The 22,518-nt window shown below is 36.0% G+C and overlaps 1 protein-coding gene across 1 annotated transcript; it reads left to right on the top strand.

Moving 5' to 3' along the window:
- The first annotated feature begins 1,195 nt into the window (after nucleotides 1-1,195).
- On the top strand, nucleotides 1,196-21,403 carry LOC113226510. Its single transcript, XM_026459152.1, has 11 exons — nucleotides 1,196-1,266; nucleotides 1,685-2,469; nucleotides 3,211-3,429; nucleotides 8,687-8,853; nucleotides 14,576-14,691; nucleotides 14,931-15,180; nucleotides 16,367-16,523; nucleotides 17,602-17,709; nucleotides 18,614-18,709; nucleotides 19,847-19,971; nucleotides 20,550-21,403. The coding sequence occupies exons 1-11, from the start codon at nucleotides 1,235-1,237 to the stop codon at nucleotides 20,595-20,597; spliced, it is 2,103 nt and encodes a 700-aa protein (XP_026314937.1). The 5' UTR covers nucleotides 1,196-1,234; the 3' UTR covers nucleotides 20,598-21,403.
- The last annotated feature ends 1,115 nt before the right edge of the window (nucleotides 21,404-22,518 follow it).

Below are 22,518 nucleotides of genomic sequence, written 5' to 3'. Positions count from 1 at the left end.
CATAACCTTGAACTTTCTTAGTAGCAATCTGAACCCAGATAAAAATCCATCATTGAAAAATAAATGGAACGCAGAATCTCAAGTTTAATTCCTTGAGATTTTAAAAATGTATATTATTATGTTACTATATTCCCAGTGTTTTTTCTTGTAGGAGGCTACACAAGATTCATGTTTTGGTAGGCATTACTAAAAAAAAAGGTACTACATACATTACAAAAAAAAATACTTTAAATTTGCTATTTTAAGACGGAATCATTAATTTTAACTCGTCAAATTATAATATATTTAATTAAATATAATATTACATTTATTACTATGCCTACCTACAGCCAGGTTTTTTTATTTACTTGAATTTGAATTTTTGAATTTTCAAAAACTTGACTTTTTGAAAGTTCAATTATTATTTTGCATATATGGCTGTACAATACTCAGTTCAAAACCAAAAGAGAAATTATCAGAAAAAAAATATATAGCTACGTTCAAATTCACACCAAAGAACTTGCTAAGAATAAATGTAGACTATGTGTCTTATTTGATGATAATTAAACTTGTACCATATTAACTACTAACGATAATTTTAGAATTGCTTGATCAATTCTCAAAAATAAATTTCATTTCAATTATTTTTGATAAAAAACTAATCCAATATTATTGTTAATTCCGAATGCATCTAGGTTTGGCTGCCATTTGCTGTGTTCTGTCATTCAGTTTGATGTTATTAAAAATAAGTATTTTGTTGAAAAAAACCTCTATTTTAAACAAATTAAGTGAATTATTACATTATTGCAACATTCTTTAATTTATTATCTATCAGTTTAACAACATGTATTGGGCAACGCGTGGGTTTACATGTGAGAATTGTACTATACCTAACTGCTCTTGTTTTTTGGTTATCAGTGTTTATTTCTGCTTAGTTTTAGTTTGAATAGTCTATTATGCTTTGGTGGCGAATAATATATAGAAGATACCATACATTTTAGAACGTACTTATGTAGAAAAATGTTGAATAATTTGTAAAAATTGACAGGTGTCATTGTATTTTGTCATTGTATATGAGAATCTTATCTGTACTACAAAACATAATATTTATTTTTATCACGATAAAGGACTCGCTAGAAATTGAAGGGAAGCCAATTTTGAATGTATATTTTCAGTATGAAGGTGTGGGACCAAGTCAAGCATGTTTTGGTGTACTATCCTCCTTTGTCTTGTTGAGTTGTAACATGAATACAGTATGTCTTTCTTGAGTACGACGGAAAATGTTGGGTAAGTAATAGTATTGCTGGCCTCTTATTATGTCGTATTAAGCCTCCATTAATAGTTCTACAATGTGGAGTTTACACTTGGTTTTTCTTTTGTAAACAACTTGAGATTTCAGTCAAGTATTAATTGCTTGTTTGGAAACTGTTATTGTTTATGAAACATGTGCTTGATGTACTGAAAGTTACACACACGATTTTATCAAAAATTTTTAATTTACTAATAAAGTTATGTTTTTTTTAATAATACCAAGTGATGGGATGAATAAGTCGTGCACCTGATGGTAAGCAACATGCCTATCCATAACAATTGCAGTGCCACTCAGAGCTTTAAATTGAAAACGGCACTGATGTTTATTCACTATGACCAAAGCAGAACATTTTAGACTTGTATATTTTAATTACAAAGTCCTTGTATTTTGTAGGTTCAGTGGTATTCCACAGAATATATCAGATGGAAGCTGTGCGACACAGTACAAGATGGCAGTGGACGGTGTGTCAGGGAGTTGTAGTGAAGTCAATTTGTTCATACATGATAGCTCTGGGGATGAACAACCTTATATAACACACATCAATGACAGTTACTTTCATACCAAATTTAAAATAGATCCCAATGACCTTTATGCATTTCATGACTCTGATGTCATTGCTGGCGAAATCACAGTCAGTCACACAGATGACAATTTTATATTTAGTGATGCTGATGTAAAGCCGAAACTCCTTGACAGTCCAAACAAAGAAATAGATCTCATTGAAACACTCACAAATGGGGAAATCAAAGAGGAAAAGGAGGAGATTATTCAAAATGGACATTATTCACCTGTCAGTAAAACTAATGTTGTAAAGCAACAGACTGGTAATTTTAAAGACAATAAGACTAATACCAAAGTTTTGAAAGCTAAATGTCAGAGTCAGGTTAAGAAAGAGACCACACCAATAAATATTACTGAGATTCGAAGGCTAAGTGTGCACAGCCCCAAGGGTGCATGTGCTAATACTGCTGCTGCATCTAAAACCAGCGTTAATAGTGTTAATACCAACAGTGTACCTAGTAATATCAAGGGTACTTCAACAGCATCAAAATCAGGTGGTGAAACTTTCTTGGATGTCTTTAAGAGGGAACAAGGTTTGGTAGAGAGCCCACCTGCAGTTATCAAAACTGAATCTCCTGGTCCTTCTATGGCAGCAGCCCCCCCCACCAAAAATTTCTGCACCTGTTGCTAAAAAGGCACCATCAGGTAATCCTTCTATTTTATTTATAAATTACAATTTCAGACTTCATTTACAAAACCATCCACCATATTAGTACTTTGCACCTACAATGAAAACAGAGAGTATTTGCTGGTAAGTGTGTGTGTTTGTCTGTGGAGTCATTGCTTCCAAATGGTAGAATAATCTATCTAATCCAATCAATCTAATCCAGATTACTCGAAATAGCTTATAATATCTTAGATACTCTTGATTCTTAGGTACTCTTGTAGCTAAAAATTTTGAATTTATACTCAAACAATTACTTTCAAAGGCTACAACTAAGTCCCCACAATAATCCAATACTAGATACCTTAAATTTAGAGCAGACATACATACTGAACTTTTTGCATATGATATATTATGTAACTTTAAACATCATGCAAAAAAAGATTATGTTTATTAATTCAATTTAACTGTATTAGTGCTAGTACTTCTGCCAATAGGGGATTACTTTTTGCTTGAAGACTTAATTTACTAAAATGTTTAAATTCTATATCTTATCTCTCTTTACTCACTATGAGCACTTATCTATATACATCCTATAATTTATTTTGATGAATATTTTAAAAGACTGAAATATTGAATTACTGAAAACTTTTTAGTTTATAGTTTTTCGGGTACCTAAATGTGTAATTGATGGCTGACACCATTTATTTCTCTGTCTCTGGCTTTTTATTTAAAAGTTGATTACGATTTCTAGCAGGTAAAACAGCGCAAGCAAAACCGCGCCGCGGTCGCGGGCCCGCCGTCCACGAGGCGTTACAACGGATACCATCCCAACGCCGTGCTCTACCACAGTCGAGGAGCGAATGGCATGCGCCGGGAGACGAGCTGTTCTCATGCGGACCTTTGGATGATAAACATCCTATACCTTTTACACAAGACAGCAGCAGTGATGATGATAACATGCCCGACTTTGGTAATTAAGATTATTTATACTCCTATTAAAAAAGGCAGTGATATAATGACAAAAAATTAAGATTTAATTAAGTATAATGACAAGAAGTCTTTTATAAGACATCTGGGGACCATTAGTTAGTAATACAAACTAACAGTTTAAAACTCATACATCACCTCAGCAAAACCTGGATGAAAGTCTCAAGGGCAGTGACGCTGTTTTTTTTCGCGTCACTGCGAAAAGAAGTTATCAATCCTGATTGAACAAATATTAGGATGCACTACAGTGCCACGGTTGTCCCAGCAGCATCCTGAAAACCCGTTATTATATTGGACACGCAGGGCGTTGAGTGCTTTTTGCATATAGTCAACCCACAGACCACCCAAGTAGAAGGTTTGACAATACTCCTTGAATTATGCTATTTTTTTTATTTTTTTTTTATTTATTTATATCAGGTAACAAAAAGACCCATGTATACATACCTTATAGATTAACATACATAACAAATATAAAAACAATATACACCTATATTATATATACCTTTAAACTAACCTACATACAATATAATAATAAAAAACTAATCTACACGATTTCACTTATCGGCGACGTGTGGCGCAATCTGGTGTCAGGTAACCGGCCACGGAATCGCCGATATATGACACCCTTCGGCCAAAATTCCTCTTTCATGAAGGTCGAAAGATGTTCGGTCGGTATTCTCACCACAAACGAATTAAAGTTCACGTTGCGGCGAGACTCCAACCGCTCGACCCTCAGGGTGTAATTGGCTTTATGCCTGATATACTCCACTATCTCCTCAGACTTCGTGGAGTAATGCAGCCGCGACAGGTACATCAACGTCGTCGGTACGGCCGGACGCAGCAGGAAGTTCGGTCCTGTCGGTACTGTGCCACACTGGTTACGGCTGGTGGGCTTCCTCTTCCTCTTCACCACCTTTGTGAAGCCATCCTCGTCGCAATGGACCGTCTGCCTCTTTGGTTTTGCAACTTCAGAGACAGGCACACGGAGATTGGTTTTATCCTTAGCCGATTGCCGCCGCTCGAATTTCGAAGTGGCGGGTCGGCTAGTTGAAGCGGCTACAGCGGCGTATGCACGTGTCGGGGTTGACGTGCACACGCGTGACATTTCCATCGAGGCAGAGGGGCGGGCAGCGGGGCGCGGCGCATCATGCGCGGTGGCAGCAAGGAATGGTGACGCATTATGTGCCGACTCGAAACTGCTGACCGAAGTATTCAGCGCTGCTCCGCGTCGTGTGTTTACGTTAGAGGCTTCTGGTGACCTACATACCGAAACAGCATTGCTTAATAACGCAACTTGGGTGCGCAGCTCACTTATGATATTATCTGAAGCCTATAATTTATACTGTACTTCAGCTAGGCTAGACTTCAGGGACGTAATGTCCTTCAGCAGCCTAGTAACATCGACGTGGTCGAACGTGACGGGGGGCAGCTTGTGCAGCTCCTTCGCCACGAATGTAGGCACGTCGTCCGGGTCAGTCTCCTTCAGCAACGTGATTATATCTCTTCACGCCTCCATCCCTCCGGCGAGATGGCATCTCTTCGGCTTTACCGAGACGCTGGAAAAGCAGCATCTTGCCACTGCAAATCTCATCTTCACTGAAATTTGATTTGCATATCTGCACTATGCTGACTTCATCCATGATGTCGATAGCGTGATTTATGAACGCCAGGAGCTCATTGGCAATGAGTTGCTGGGAACTCATTGTCAATTACGCGCAGCGGCTTGTGCCGCGCGAAACGCGAGTTAGGTGTAATTAACTCACTGCGTAGTGGCACGTCCGTTTCCGAACGCGTCTTGCTATGGACTGTGATATTTTGGCTTCCTCACTACAAACGGGCAAATCTGTGAGCCAACATATTACATCTAGCAGCCAACACCCTACATTCACAATTAATAATTATTTACATTTCTTTTTGTTTAGTGAATCTTTTGCAATCTGTGCCGCTATTACTAAATGTGAACCCTCCAGTGTGAGTGTCTTCCCTTTATTTATTCACAACATCACTCTAACGGGAGTATGTATTTTTGTTTGAGGTTTTTGTTTTTGTTGAAACTGCAGATTGTGGACTGTTGTGCCAATTCATTAGTGGTTCTCAACACTATTATGGTATTTTCGTCAGAAGAACAAAAAAGTAATGAGGATGGACACTCTCCGCCCCTCCCTAGATTTAGATACCTTGACTGAACGACAACAAGGCTGTCGGCGAGCCGTGGTCGCGCCGTTGCCGCTGTCGCCGAGACAGGTTTTTTATTTGAATATGGTTTTCATTAATTACGAAACTTGTATGTTATTAAATAACATCATTGTACGTTACCATTTATAACGGTCGTTAATTGTGTTGTGTACGGCAGTTTATCATAATCTAAACGGAATAAAGAGAGGAGTTTCTTTCGTTTTCTGAAAGATGAAACGAAGATGAAAAAACTTATATCTGATTCAGTTATTGTTTTCTTCATTTAGTGCAGAGTAATATATAATACAGATTTATTATATCAATATTATGAGACGCCATAACTTCGTGAGCTAATAGACAAAGGTTCTCGAAGTTTCAATTTGTATTGCCGATAAATGTTACGTAGTGAATATACCTAATTATTAAGTATAATACCGTGGTTACCTTATTTAAAAGTACCTGTCCAAAATACAATATTTTAAGTGCTTTAATTTATTTTTTAAATAAATGTAATTGTACGAGAAAGTGATGGGTAACCCTGCCACTTCACGCACACTTTTGCGCGTGCGCAGATAGTAGTAGTAGGTAAATAACTTTCGACCGTTGTATGGAGTGTCCAGGGTGTGTCTTCGTGTGGTACTTTTAATTTAATTACATTATGTACGAGCCCTGTACCCCACCTACTGTGGGGTCGGGCTCGGCCTGCGGCGCGTGGTCGGTTTCAGTTTACAGGATGTGCTTATGCTCTTCGGTGGCACAGCAGTTAGTACTTTGGGTGCTTGATGAGGAGGTCGATTCCCGATTTATGCCAATTTAAGAAACGAACATTCCTAAGTTGGTTTTGGTCTAAGTATTCTGGGTTATCGTTGATTTGGTATTCATAGTACCTACATAGTACAGGAAATTCGGCAGTCGTTTGGTATTTTTCCCCCTAAATACTTCTCTTTGGCATAGCTTTCAAGAAAATGAAATCTAACATAGAGACGGTTGAGATACAACAACGCTATAATAAGTATCTCATTTCCACTACATCGGGAAGCATGCTTTACATTTTTACAATTGTGAGATCTTGTACTCGTAATCTATTACGTCTCCGTATATTATCTCCATTTGATGGCGTGCGGACGCTTCGGGCTTCGCCCTCCGCCGACCTCGGCCTCCGACCCCGGCACATATGGCTTTGTTTTAAAAAAATTGAAATAGCTCTTTAATGGCGGCCATATTTGAAAATTGCAAAAATATATGTTGACTACTAATTATTATCAAACAATCTTAGAAATCTATTCGTGCCAATTTTCAGTCCGAGCAAAGCAAGTTTTTTCAATAGAATGACTATATACATAAAAAATTACGACTATATCGAAACGGCAGAAACAAACTTTTTACCCCAAATTGTGATTAAAGCCATGCCATTTTCAGTCGAATTAGAAGAAATTTTTATCTACCGCCAAAAAAGTTTGTATGGCAACCATATTGAAAAATGGCGAAAAATAAATTTTGACCGCTAATTATTATTAAACACTCATAGGGACCCCGACATGTCCACTTTCAATGGAATTAGAGCAAATTTTTATCTGGCGCTAAAAAAGTTTGTATGGCAGCCATATTGAAAAAAGGCGAGAAATAAATTTCGACCGCAAATTATAAATACCTATAGAGATCCCCACATATCGATTTTCAGTTGAATTAGAGCTAATTTTTATTAGTCGTTGAATGGCGGCCATATTAAAAAATGGCGTAAAACCATTTTTGATCATAAATTATTATCAAGCACTCCTAGAAACCCACACATGCCAATTTTCAAAGGGATCAGAGCATTTTTTTTTCTGCCGACTACGAATGCTTCTATGGCGGCCATATTTGAAAATGGCGAAAAACCAATTTAGACCACAAATTATTATAACTTCTAGAGACCTCCGCATGCCAATTTTCAGCCGAATCAGAGCAAGTCCGTTTCAGCAGCCACTTTTGACGAAAAAAACGCTTATATGACAGCCATATTAAAAAATGGCGAAAAGAAACTTTTGACCCCAAATTATGGTTAAGGACTCCTAAAGACCCCCGCATTTGCAGCCGGATCGAAGCAAGTTTTTCTTCGGCCGCCATTTTGAATTCGCCATTTGTTTTTTTTAAACCAAGCAGTTGACCACTATTAATGTCTATGACATTCCTTCGAGCACCTCCTACCTATCGCTAATAGTTTTCGTGATAGGAGACTTTTAAATTTGTATGGCGGCCATCTTATTTATTTGAATTTCAAACATTTTTTACTTCCGGCGGAAATTGACCAGGGTGTACCTCATAAAAGTGCACAAATATTCCCTTCATATATTATAGTTTTTGCAGGCCGTTGATCACCCTTTCATATTTTCCACATTCAGGTCTTCTCATATTTGATTCTTTGCCTTGGAATCTATCCGTGTACAACGGTATAAATATCTTTTTTCCACCATATCGGGAATTATGCGTTCTATTTCTATCAGTGAGTAAGAAACTTGTAGCTTTATATAATATATTTACTATATATATTACTTTTTTGCTATCGCTTTAGACTCATTAGGTCCCAGTAAATCTTGGCTACATGGATCTCATCCTTCTAAATATAATATAAACTTCACCATTAACCTATTTATACGTCCCGCTGCTGGTCACGGAACTCCTCTCAGGCGAAGGTTTAGAACATAGTCCGCCACGCTGGCCCAATGTGGTTGGGGACTTCTTCGACGTGCAGGTTTCATCACGATGTTTTCCTTCACCGAAAAGTTAATGTAAATTTTGAATTAAATTTAGCACATAAATTCCAAGAAATTCAAGTACAAGTCCGGATTCGAAACCACGGCCTCTGCTTGCTAGGTCAAACTATTAGTTTATAATAACAGTGGTACTTTTATATAAACTTGTTGTGACGTATTGCAAATATAATTTGATTGTTCGTAAAAATTACTATTTTTCACTTTAATTTGTACAAGTAGGTATTTTTTATAGTAAATAGTGCCGCCTGAGACCTGAGCGCCAAATGAGACATCGGCCACTCCTGAAAGAACACGATTATATGTCTATTACAGAAGCTGGAACTGGACCTGTATGTGTAGAAGAAACTGAAGTTGAATCGCGAAGTGCCAGGCTTGCGCTACGCAAGGCCGCGCTGCGGCGACACGTGATGCGAGCTGATACAGAGCTAAGGCTGAAAAAGGATTATCGCAAGCCCCGCGAAATCGCCACGCTTATCAAGGTCAGTTCACGCGTGTCGAACATATGTCATGCGTTGCACTTTAGTTTTATCACGCTCGGACGAGTCATAGTCAAGACTTTGGTTGGTGTACTAGGGTGTCCCTGAATTAATGTTAAATACATTCTTATTTTTATAAACTTATTTTTTTTTTTAAATCACAAGAACAGATCTCGACTTTTCATACATCGCATTTAAAATCAAATATTGAGATAGCTCAAAAATTATGGAATTAAGAAAATATGATTTGAAAGTTCAAAAAATTACTGAATGGAACCAATACATTTATATTCAATTCAATATCTTTATTTGCATTCCACAATGATATGGTATTACGTAGTAAAAAGATCACATGATCAGATATTCTCGTTAATAATGGATAACTGGATAACCTATAAATGGATAACTAATTATTGTTTAAATACAAATAATCCTATTATTCGCAATAAAATTCATTCTGTACATATTTTTTAATTTTATTATACTTTTACAATATTTTCTCATTTCCATCATTTTTAAATTGCAACAGTATTTAGTTCCATGTGCCACGTATAATTTTAAAGAAACTGATTCATTTTGATTATTAAGTACTTTCACAAGTACAATATACAACAACCAAAAACAAGAAGTTAAAAGTATTAAAAAAATGTTTCCATCCAACAATTTAATTATTGCCTTCGTAAGTTTAATTGAACGTAAATAATTTTGATTAGAAATGACAATTACAATGAGATAAAAGTCATATGTCAGCATTAAATGGCCAATTTGACTGGATAATATTTAAGTGTACATTGGCCATTATGTGTAATGAATTGTGGCGTCAGTGTCTTTGCAACATAACTAGTAACACTGACAATAGACAATTTACCTTTCGTTTTTTGTAGTAGCTTTAATAGTTCTTTTTGGCATGTCATAGTTAACTTGGTTCGTACGCAATGACTATCGTAAATTAACGTGCCCAGAAATAAGCCTAAGAGCTTATGCTATACTACAATTGTTTTTGGCAATTAACTAAGTGTAAACAAGCCGTAATGAAGTATTTTAAGAGGCATTACTTGGTAGCTTATTGTAAAATGGTAATGAACTTTTTGAAAATGGTTCAAAATATACGATAATATTTTCAGGTAATAGATAACATTTCGCACTACCTATTTATTTTTATATTTAAAATTGTATTAAATACTTAAATCTAAACGGCATAGATTAAATATTTGCATAAAGATGTTTAATAACGCTGAGGCTGGGATCCGAAGTGACAAGAATAAAAGAAATTGTATGTATAGGGTAGTTGATGTATGTGAGAATCGAGATTTGTATCAGGATAAAAATGGCGTTCCGTAGTCTTTGCTTACCCCTCCTGTGGGACTAGGGCGTTAGCTTATGTATGTAATAAGACGTATCACAACTTTCCTACGATAAACTACCTAAAATATGCGATCAAACTAAAGAGGACTGCAGTAATACGACGTTATGAAACTCACTACTAAATATTATATTTGACCGGTTAACCAAGTGACAGCTGACCTTTGTTTACTTTTGTGCAATATCAGCGACAGTTTCAACAAGGGTATGAAACGAGGAATAAAACCATGTAATACCAGATACTTAGGCTCAACTCACACTGGCGCAGAGTCGAAGCGTCGCGTCGCGTTCTGTTTTCAACTACACCGCCTGGCGACGTGAGTCGACGTGCGTCGACGCGACGACGTGCGCCGAGGTCACAATGTGGTCTGACGCTTTACGGCGCCCAAGTGATGCGCGTCGACACTCGATTCCATATTTGCAAAACACAAATTTGTACCTTAATGATGGGAAAATAGAGATGAATATGCTATAGGCCAAATACATGACGCGTTGCGACGCTTCGACTCTGCGCCAGTGTGAGTTGAGACGCCGCAAGTACAGCAATTTGTATGAAAACCGACCGTGCCACATTTTATGTATCCACCAAGACGTTACAAGAACTATCTAGTGACGGGAAACCTCCTGCCGCGCTAAATCGATTTGATTGCACGAAATACACGTATTCCATTCAATTAATCGATTCAAGTATTCGATGATTACAAGTAGTCGTGAAATATTAATACAGTAGAAAAATACCAAAACAAAATAGGTATGTCCTTTATTAAAAGTTGTTTTAAAAAAATTTTGATTACTTAATAATTTAAACTTTAATTTTTAATCAACTTCAAATATTAAAATTATTGTCCTCGAAATAATATAAGCTTATTATATAACTGTCTTTTTGTAATAGAAGATCTTATCGATTGACGTAAATAATGAAAACGCGCGTTAATATATGAACTTGCAACTGCCTTAATTAAATTTACTAGATGGTTTTCCTTCGGTGATTGATCAAATTGGTGAATGGCAAAACAACTGAAAATGTTACTGCTGACAAAATATCTAAAATCTTACTAAAGTAACTTAAGCACACACTCACAAAACTGTGTTTTGATCATGATTTCTCAGATTTCTAACTTTGCTACTCTGCATATTTAGATAGCATCTTTGGTGGGATAAACTAGACCACCTTCGTCCTTGTTCTCAAGCGTAGAAGCGCCAACTAAGTGTTTTTCGTTCGATTGATTGAACGGAATACGCGTAAACACGCGTATTGAGTGACCCACCCACAACCTACCCCCTAACCCACCCCCTAAGCCCACCCCATAACGCACCCCCTAACCCACCACCTAACCCATCACCGAACCCACCGCCAATCCACCACCTAACACACCCCTAATCTACCCCCAACCCACCTCCTAACACTAACCTGACGTTAATTCTTTGCATTATAATTTTTTTTTTATTACTCGTATTCAATATCCGGCGATGTATGTAATTATTTGCTCGCTATATCCGGACATTCGAAGCAACTTGCTGCAAATATTATCGAAATTACGGATACTACTGATAATAGATACTACAAAATTGAAGAAAAAAAACGAAACGTTACTAAACTTTATAACAAAAGAGTTATAGAATATTTTATAATGTTGCTAAGGTCATAATAATTTTCGACCCCCTGTTTTCAAAATCGAACAGAATCGAGAACAGTGTTGTCTAATGTATACATCACTAAACGTTAAATTTGGCTAAAAAAAAATGTACGTGCGGCCGTACCACAGAAACTGTATGCATTATGCAAAAGTGCGTTCGTTCGATATTCATGGCGTATTAACAAAGGATCACAAATATATCGCACCAAGTAAAAGCCGCAATTTATTACAAAATCATGAGGCATACACATTTCTCGAAATTCATACAAAACCAAAATAATTGTTTTTAAAATAAATTATGCATCTCCTAATTACAAAATCACTTGCACGTGGAAGGAAACGTCCCTCTACCCGTTTACCCACAGTCATGGTGCTTTTGCAGTTTATAATGGCACAATTATGCATTTTTCGGTTTTCAACTGGTGTTTATCTACGATAACAGTCGAGCGCGTTCTTCAGTGTAGCAGCGGCAAGTAAGTGAATTTCAACTTACTTTGGGTACGAGGTACGTACACTTGCGGCGTCTATCTAGATATATGTCTGTGTATAAAGGTGTCAAGCAGTGATCCTAATAAGATTATTTATGCTCAAAATCACTTTGACCCCTAACACAACCAGACTACTCCGAATATTTAAGGCTATAACTACTTTAATTCACTAACGCTAAGCGTAATGCATAAAGTTTTTATAGTAGACATAGAAATGAAACTTCAGTGACTGTTGCAAATTATATTTTAAGTTCTTATCCAAACAAAACCACGTCCATTCTCGTGTTTCGTTGATTCCATGATGATGATATCGATCTTTTCTTATTTCGATAATAATTCTTAATGAAGCAAAGTAAGTTTTCTAACAAAATAAAATAAATTAATGTCACGATTCGTTAATATATGTGAATACTTTACGAATAAAATTTTATTTGAATCTTAGAAGTTGGGCTGTTTAATGTCACGTCAAAAACATGCATGCCAAACTTTCAGCGGCTATCCAAAATTTCCACATCTTTATTATTATCTACTATTACTAAATTATCAAAATAAAAATGAGTACTGTCACTCTCAGTAATCACTCTGCTATTATTAAATATTGTTTGTGATTTGTTTGGGCACAATTCGTCTTCGTTTAATTGCCGTCGCTTCTATTAATTGGTCCAATGGCCGGATTTCGACTTCTTAAGTACTCTAGTTTCAAGATTGACAGGAAATTCATTCTAAAATTGACTATTTTATACAATATTGCTAATACTGCTTTACTATACCACCTGTACGTTTTTTTTTTATTTAATTCTAATTCAGCTTTTTAATATTTCAATGGCTTTCTATGAGTAAAATAGTAGTCTATTTCAAAAAGAAGTAATTCGTTAGGAAATCAATTTTCAGGTTAGTTTTCTGTATCTAATTTCGGTGGCAATTTTTATTATTTCAATTTTCTACAATTTTATCATGAGATATTATTTAATGTTCGATTGTAGTGACCTGAAATATTATTCTATATTTCACGATAATATACTCGAAAACTTAAATTAAAAAAATTGCCACTAAAATGAAATGGAGAAAAACTAACCTGCAAATTACCCAGGAACGTTTAAAAAAATCTGAGTCATATCTGACAAGCATAGTTGACGAATCGTATACCGACCTAGTGTTATCACCTGATTATTTAGTAGAAAGCTCGTTTTCTTATGCACAGTAAAATTTAGCATGTTCTAAATACAGGTGTGTAAAATGTAAAAATTGAATTATTTGAGCCATTGTTCTTGAAAAGCAACGATTTGTTCAGTTCGTTTCTTAATGAAATAGTTTGATTAATTGTCTCAATCCTGCCAGTATCCGTTTCATGCTAGTTTTATAAACATCAAGGAGGGAGTGTATACGGAAGCGATTTGTTTAAGAAGACACTTTTACTTTTTTTTTTTTTTTAGACTTTTTTTTGTTGAAGAAAAGTTAACCAATATGGCCGACTGACAGGAAGTATATATAAGAAAAAGATAATGACTATGACTAAAGACCTGTACCTTATCTGTGGCCTGTTTAAATATAAATTGTTAAAATACCTAAGTAAATGTCACCACGATATTAACATGCAATGCAATTGGACAATCCCGATATTTCACAAGTGACGACCTAATAATATCGAAATAAAAAGGTTTCCTTTTACTACTATTTATTTTTATTTATTTTTTTAGTTTTATTACTTTTATTAAACTTAAATACGTCTCAAACCAATACTGGCAATGCAAAAGACACTTAAGAGAGTTTTATTAACTTAAGTAAGAGCGAGAGCGCTGGTGAAATTACAGGCACATGTACTTGTAAACTTATGTCTCAGGGTTGACGGGCGCAGTGGCAGGGCCCCTCGGATCTTTGCGATTTAAAGCTCTGAGTGGCACTGCAACTGTTAAAGACAGGCGTTTACCTTAACATCAGGCGCACGACTTGTTCGTCCCGTCACTTAATATTATAAAAAAACGTCTCGTCACTTGATATTATAATTTAAAAGAAGGGTTTAATCAATGTAAGCATTGGTGTAATACTTTAAGAGTTAAGTTTAGTGCAAGTGGACTTTAGTTGAAGATAGGAAGTAGTGAAAGATGGCATAAATGTATATTATAGATTATAGCGCGCCCAATATATCTTTGAAAAGTTGCTGTTTGAAGCTTTTTGATCTTTAGCAACGGGATTGTATTTGCGCGAAGGAGACGGATAATGTTAATATTTATTTCACAGAAGCAACTATCAGGCCAAGGATCTTCGTGCAAGCTGCCGAGCATTACAATTAATCATTTATTGGCTCTTCGAGGCTTACCTTCCGTGCTTACCTCGCAAGAGCGTCGCAAACTTAGGTGAGCAACTAAATGCGTACGCGGGGCACGTATCAACTGCACCCATTAATGATGCGTACTCAATTCAGCTTGTGTGACCTATAAGATAAGATTTAAGACTAATATACTCCATTTTAAATATAATTTTGAGTCATTGTACCTATAAATAAATTTATCTTACACAATTTGTGTTATTTATAGAAACAGATATAAATCGCCATAACATTTTATTTGGTTAAAGAAACATTTTAATATTTCAGAGAATTCGGTTGGTCAGGAGGCGAAAGTGGATCAACAGAGTCAACCACCGGCTCAAAGTGCGCAGACGAGAAATGTGCACAACGACCAATACCGTGCGGGAGATTCTGCTTGTCCCACGTGACGTTAGAGCCCGAGCAACGGCTTTACGCAGCTTGTGCTGCGGTGTTCGCTGGGGGATCGCGATGCATGCAGCCGCTGTTGCCGCTGCAAGAGCAGACGCCTCTATGTGCTGAACATGCGTGGAAACGAGTTAGTATATCACTTCATCTGTGGTCAGGACCAAAACTTATAAGGTATCTGTGTGGGCTTACCCTGTTGTCCGAACATGTTTATAGTGCCCTTCCGGTATAACCATCTTGAATTCGAGTGAGTACAACGTCACCGAGACGTGACAAAAAAGTATCAAAAATTGTGAAATATGTAATTAAAATTTGCAATTCTCGGTTCAAAAATGGTCATAAAACTACTGAGGTTACTTTCCACAGGTAAGTTTGCTTTTGTTTGTTTAGATTGTCGTAAATAAAAATAAAAATGAAATAAATTTATTTTAAACATCAATGTTGCCGGCATATCAATTTTCATTTGCCCATAATATTGGGAGTTATCCTTTTTAAAGTTAGTTTTGACTTCGTAGTCAAAAGTGATTCTAATGCAAGTTTATTCGTTGTAACGTTTTAATGTAAAGTGTAATCATAATACTATTAATACGTAATACTATTAAAAATGATATTTTGTTTGTTTCTTAGAATACCTAAAGATCGAAAGCGCAGAGAGGAGTGGATAAAAATTATACGACTTTTACTAAAAGATACTTTCAGTAACAAAACACAAGGCAATTGTACAACAATCTAATGACGCACAGTGGCGTTTACTAATTTGTAATAAACTATAGTTAAATGTTTGTGTATTCAAGTAATTAGTAATACCTACCCTTTTATAAATTTGTTTTCGTTAAATAGAAACAGAAACATTGTGGGAAGTATTTTTATCACCTTTATCCAATAAATAAAAAATACTAGAAAAGCAATTAATTCCTTAGATTAGAAAGTAATATCTTCATATTTACAATTTATTTGAAAGAACTATGAATTCCAAGCGTGGACCCTTAACTTCATACATTTTCATGTATATTTCACTCACTCGTTCTTTCAATTTCTGATTACTATCTCCACTGTCTCTTTCCACCAGTGAGGCTACAAGAAATTAGGGAAAATTATTTCTAAACCGGTAACACTGGGCATATCCCTTAATACACTATGACTATTTCGTTTTGACATAATAAGTTTGACATTAGATAAAACGAGAAAATATATTTTTCTTTGAAATTTCAATCAGTTTCAAAGGTAGTCTTTAAATTTGCAAATTTGCTCCACATTTTAGACAACTGTTTGTAAGACATTGCGTCTCTAGTATTATTTATGCTCACTGTGAACAGGACAACTACGACAAGTTAAGCCGCGACAGCAAGCCTAAGAAAGTAGCGCCAGTGCGCAAGCGCGTCTGGCCACCTGCGCCGCGACCACCGCGCCGCCCGAAGCGCCGCCGTCGACCCCCCGCACGACCAAAGCCGTCGCCACAGCAGTCGCTCTCAGGTACGATTCTTGGAGAGAGATATGGTATTATATTACAGAAAGAGACCCTGCATCACGTCATCCAACTTGCGGTCGCACTTCGACTACATTTTGCCTGACCGTCTTTTTGACCAATTATGTCATTGCCTTACAATTATATGGACGTCGGGTCCGCGCTAAAAAGTGCCCGAACTAATAGGGCGTTAAAATCGTATACAGAGCGTCATTCACGCTCTAGTCTTCGTTTATTCGACTGACAGCGAAGCAAGCAAAATTAGACAGTACTGCGATGACATTACAATTTAAATTCAACGTTTTAGCTTTTTCATATTCCTTGACATGTCACTACGTTAAAATAGGTTGACTTGGGACATTTTTTTCGTGGTTTTTGTATTAGACCCGTCGTCCATTTATTTGTAAATAATTAAACTAAAAATTAATCTCTGAAAAAACTGTAACTACAAAAACCCACCTTTTTTTCGTTTCAGTTGATAAAGCTAAGTTTGCTTATTTGGCAATGAACTATTATTATACATTTTGAAGAACAAGGACAACGATATGAAATTGCGTATATAGCTAATCCTTGTCGTTTAATCATCGCCGCGAAAACGATGAAACAAAAAATGTCGTGTTTTTGTAGTTTCTGTTTTTACATATTATATATTACGTTGTATTAATTATTATTTACATATTTCTAATTACTCTCATGTCTTTTCCAATAATTTATAATACATCAATTTGTCTGTTTTTATTATTTCTTTTCACCTCGTTTGTCGCGCTCAATTTTTACGTTGATTACTGAAAATTACTGTGCAGATCTGTCAAAATGTTTTAAATCAGCTGTGACCTTACAGCCATGTTTGGCACTGTGTTAATCTTTTGCAGTCATTGGTCACGGCGCTTGCGATGACATAAAAATGTGACGTCACGGTGCTCGCCTTGTTAGCTGATGTGATAAAATTTTAAAATAATTTTATTCAAAATTTATTTATTATATAATAGCTTTATGGAGGCGGCATATATATAAACTGTCTCCGATATCTTGTCACAATTTGGTCAAGCAGAAGTATTTTCCTTAACAAATTTATTTTTCGTTTAGAAATCAACGTATGCTCAAATTCTTCAGCGTACGATAGTTCAGAAGACACCACAATGGGAGCACTCAGCGAGAGCGAATATATTACGACAGGAAGTTCCCATGAGTTGGGTAAGTTTTTATTTAATATTGGTGTTTCACGTTTTAGATTTCTTGTACGAAAGCGAATATTTGTATTTATATTTTAAAATCTAATTGACGGTAATATTTTCGAAACTTTTCCAAGTAACTAGAAGTGTTTAACTGCTTTTGCAGCTTTGCTTGCTCAGTATCTATAATTGGAAGAAAAAAAAGTTTATTTCACTTGTAATACAAGAATAAGAAAATGCGAATCAATGATGAAGCACAATGTTGCCTCATTCAGGCTACAGACGCTGGTTATAGTCCAGTCGGATCCAAGGTGTTTTTCAGTGTGTTTGTTCCATATTTGTATCAAAAATAAGCACCTTGTGTGTGTCCTTAATGGTTAATAACCGGTTATCGGGAATTGAGAGAGTTAAATAATTAAAAATTCGAGTAACGTTAATAATAATATGGACATTCCCTTCTACAAATCCTGGAACTTGCTATAATTAATAGCAGAGCAAAATAAATTACAACTAAGAAATCGTCTGCTTAAAAGTAAAACCACAGAAGTGAAATTTTCCACAAAAATCTCCAAATTATGTACCAGTTGTAAGAAATTCACTATCTTTCTAGATAAAACTCCTATTAAGTTTATAGCTTTTCTGTTATTGAGATTCACGTGCAGAAAGATAGTTATTTTCTTACCATAGCTATATAAAGACTTTTTGTGGAAATGTCACTTATGTAGTTTTACCTTTAAACAGACGAAATAGTCAAGGCAAAGTAAGGTAAGAATTATGAGAAACCTACAATCAATCACAAAATACATTTTAAGATAATAAATTCAAATACAAGTACAATTTCAATTACGAGTAATTCAAATACCTGCGCAGCCCTGCTTACTAACAATCTGCCGCAAAAAAAATAACGATTAGTTTACGTTTTACAGAAGTTGAAGTTGGACATGTACCACCAGACGACATTCTGGATCCTGCGGTGCTCAGCCAAATACCAGATGAAGCTTTTACGGAGTTTTTCAATCAGGGTACGTTAACGCCAATTATAGCTTGATGGTTCATCCTGGTCTCGTCAATTGTTTCACTTCATATCAACCAGTTTAGCCTGAGTTTGGCTATAATGGACGAAAATCTAAAAATTACTTATATTTAATATATAATTACCGATGAAATGTGATTCCGTTTGTTTTGAAATTAGATGTTTTGCTTTTTCTCCCACACCACCAAATAGTACAACACGCCATTGTTAGAGATGTTATTTATTACAATAAATACAGAATATTTTTGCAATATACGGAGACGTACACACAGGTCAGTTGTTGGCGCTGTGCTATTTCAGTGCAAACGAGAGTTGATATTTAAAAGTGATATAAACCCATTTGCCTGATAAGATTTTAGGGATGGATGGCCCTTATTTCGTCTCTATTTCTGGTTATATACTCGATGGTTCAATCCCACCGTTACCAGTAGGTAAAGGGTGAAGTCTCGCCCAAACATCAAACATGGGGGTTACTACAAGTAACATCCAAACCGTTGAGAAGAGTTTGTTTCCAAATTGATCTCACCGGGTATCGAACATCAGTCCTCCGCATACATTTCGCAACAATCGTGCAAAAGAGGAAAGAAAAAAATACATAATTTTTATATTGTGTACATATAAAAACAAAATGTTATCAAAACCTTTTTTAAATAAACTTTATGAAAACAAGCTCATGAAAACTGATACTTGTGCTAAAAATTTTAATGGTATTGGCAATATTTCGGAGATATACAACCTTTTTGTTTATGTGGTTTCTGATCATCAATAGCGGACTTAAAATAGAATTTTATTACTACAATTTGGTGGGTACCTAAACAAAAATAATTATTAAGCTTTTTAATAAAAAATAAATAAACATTCTTACTCTGAATATCAAGTAAACAATCGGTATTAGCAGATTTATTAAAACAGCACATAAAGAAATGTTTATGATCTATGAGACTTCACTTTGACAGTGATAGTTGTTTGCGTGCATTTTAGTTCTCGAATTCCATCACTGTGTATAGCACCCACAGTTGTAACCGTTAAGCCACCAAGGTCGACAAGAAAGTAGAGGAAATATGAAATTTCCAACATCTACAGTAAATACAAAAAGAAGCAATGCGTTATGAGTTGTTGTTTACAGCTGAAGCGAGTGGCACGTTCGTGGAGAGCTCAGAGCTGGCGGCAGCACTCGAAGCGCTGGACGAACGTGCTCTTGACAACATCGACTGCGTCTTCCCGCCACAACACGCCGCCGTTAAAACTAAGGTAGGTTGAGTTACATTTTGAACTTAATTTTTTTTAAGTTTAAGGGGTTTTCACGTTCAATAATTATCAAAGTTCCTAAATATGTATGGTTTTTAGTAATCAGAAAATTAGTTTTTTAAAATTACATAACGATTGACGGAATTCCATAAGTAACTTGCTCTTTAATATTTGAGTAATAATAGTAACTACAATCAAAAACGTGTCCTTTTATAAGATTGTATTTTATTTCTGTCGCGCAGTTTTAGATTTAAACATTTTTAGGCTACAATTTAGGGCCTTAACACACTGGCTATTTGCGAGCGAGTTCAAACGCGTTTAACGATGTGTTCGCTGCGAACTCCCGGCTTAAGTTGCAACTCGCTCGCAAATCGCCAGCGTAATAAGGCCGTTAACTTTTAACCCGATATAAGTGCGCTAGTGTGTACTAAAAGTAGTATGCAGTTTTTTAAGTAGTTCTTAAAAAACTGCATCATGGCGAGGGTCCACATTAAATGGTTAGCCTTTATACGAACTATTATTATATATAAAGTTAGCAAATTGTAATTGAATCTTTAACATGTATTGTTACTATTTTTCAGATGCAACAATTACCACCAGTAAGCATGCAGTCGAGCGCGCCTTCATAACATCCGTAATACTATATACTAAGTTTAACTTAAAACTAGGAACAAATTCGATATCGTAGTCTCAACGAGTTGGAATATTTTCTTTTTATGCTTTAAGTTTACCGCGTGTTTGTAGGAATGTGAGCTATGTTATGTTAGTGAAATGGTGCATTTTGAGATGGATGCCGCATTGTGGAGAGATGAACGGGATCTTGAAATTGTTATTGGACTTCTTTTTCGATTGTTTTAGATTTGATAGAGAGGTGAAATAAGTTTTCCGTGAGATCATACGGTCGTGTGAACTATATTTGGTAAAATTTTGTAATTATGAAACATTTTTTTTATTGAGAATAATTTACAAGCAAGAGGTTTTGGTGCATTATTTCGGCTGCTCCCTTTATTTCCATACCTTAATACTAATAATGAGTTTGGGAACTGTAGTAAAGTTACAACTTATGTTTGAAAGTTGTTAATTTTTAAGGCGACCACGTTCGCATTGCAGGCGACATTAATTAGTGATGCAACGGAAACGGATGTCAATGCTAATTATATAAAAAATAGCGGAAGTGTAAATGCTATAAAGAGCTCGACATAATAGTTCCAAACAGGGTTGATGTGGTGGTGATTTTGGTTTCATAAAATTGCGCTTAATACAACATAAAATTGCTAAAAAGCGCTTACCGCACAGCCAAACAAAACGCGCGCGCGCCTCATCTGATACGCATGTTTTGTATACTTTCGTTATAAAAGTTGCGGAAGCAGAAACGGAAACAGAAGCAGGAGTCTGTTGCATCACTACCGTGAATGCCTTGTCGTATATTTTTATCTATATTGTCTTTGAATTATGTACAAAATTTTGCCAAACGCACGACCGTCTCGGTTCTGGAGTGAATGGTAAATGGTTGTGTTTCCAGTGGCATTTGTTGGCGTCCATCGTCATTAATTATTGTTATTCGTATTGTAGTGTAGTGAATGTAGGCAATGTGAGATTTTGTGGATTATGCTCTCGGGGGCTTATGGGTGCGTAGTTAATTTGGGTAATGTATTTGTGGTTTTTGATCAGTGGGTTTATAGTATCTCGCTTTTGTTAACTGTGTGACGATACTGACCTCTTCCATTATCATCCCACCTTTTTATCACCATCTGTACTGGCTCCTCGCCATATACTTTTAAAAATTTGAATCGTTCACAAATCCCCTTATCCTTCACTATTCTTACGTGCCCGTAACTCATCACCCTCATATAAATTGGGCCTTTGCATTTCTTCGTTTTAAAATAAATTATGTCGACTGCGCCTTCTGCAGTCTCATTTCGTCATGACTAGGATATAACTTGAACTCGATTTGCGAAATGACCGAGTACTATGTTGGACAACTTTGTACACCCAACAGTTTTAACTAGAGCGCTGTAGTGCCCGGGACAATACACGACAGGACCAATTTCAGAATGAACTTTTCATAATTAGTTTACTCACGTTCTCCGTCCGAAACAACTATTGTCTAATAAGTAATAATCGACCAAATCAAAAAACAATGTCAAGTATATAGTTCATTCGCATCATGCGTCTTAATTTGGTCGAGTATTAATGATTTCATTAATTATTCTCAACCCAGTATATCAGTCGCAGGACAAGGACATGAGCGGGATTGCAAATACAAATATCTCGGCACATGGCTAACTGAAGACTGGGACAGTAAAACTGAAATTAAAACCCGCATTGAAGTTGTCAGGAGTGCCTTTACTATGAGGAAAGTATGCTGCCGTTGTCTTATGATTCCTTTGCGCCCTCAACTTCTTCAGTGTTACATCTGGCCAATACTTCTATACGGATGTGAGGCCTGGACAATAAAAGAGCATCTCAGGAAACGTATTGAAGCATTTGAAATGGACTTACAGAAGAATGTTGCACTAATCATGGCCTCAGAAATAAAGATAAATATCC

This window comes from Hyposmocoma kahamanoa, unplaced genomic scaffold, assembly GCF_003589595.1.
Source record: "Hyposmocoma kahamanoa isolate Upper Pololo Valley unplaced genomic scaffold, ASM358959v1 192, whole genome shotgun sequence".
In the NCBI taxonomy this organism is placed as follows: Eukaryota; Metazoa; Arthropoda; class Insecta; order Lepidoptera; family Cosmopterigidae; genus Hyposmocoma; species Hyposmocoma kahamanoa.
This window is presented reverse-complemented; position numbering and strand designations above follow the sequence as displayed.

What these genes read in the sequence shown, in the direction of transcription:
- LOC113226510 (XM_026459152.1), top strand. Translation starts at nt 1,235, where the DNA reads ATGTCTTTCTTGAGTACGACGGAAAATGTTGG. An exon ending in TGATAACATGCCCGACTTTG is followed by an intron (nt 3,430 to 8,686) that starts GTAATTAAGATT and finishes TGTCTATTACAG; the next exon opens with AAGCTGGAACTGGACCTGTA. An exon ending in CTGAACATGCGTGGAAACGA is followed by an intron (nt 15,181 to 16,366) that starts GTTAGTATATCA and finishes CACTGTGAACAG; the next exon opens with GACAACTACGACAAGTTAAG.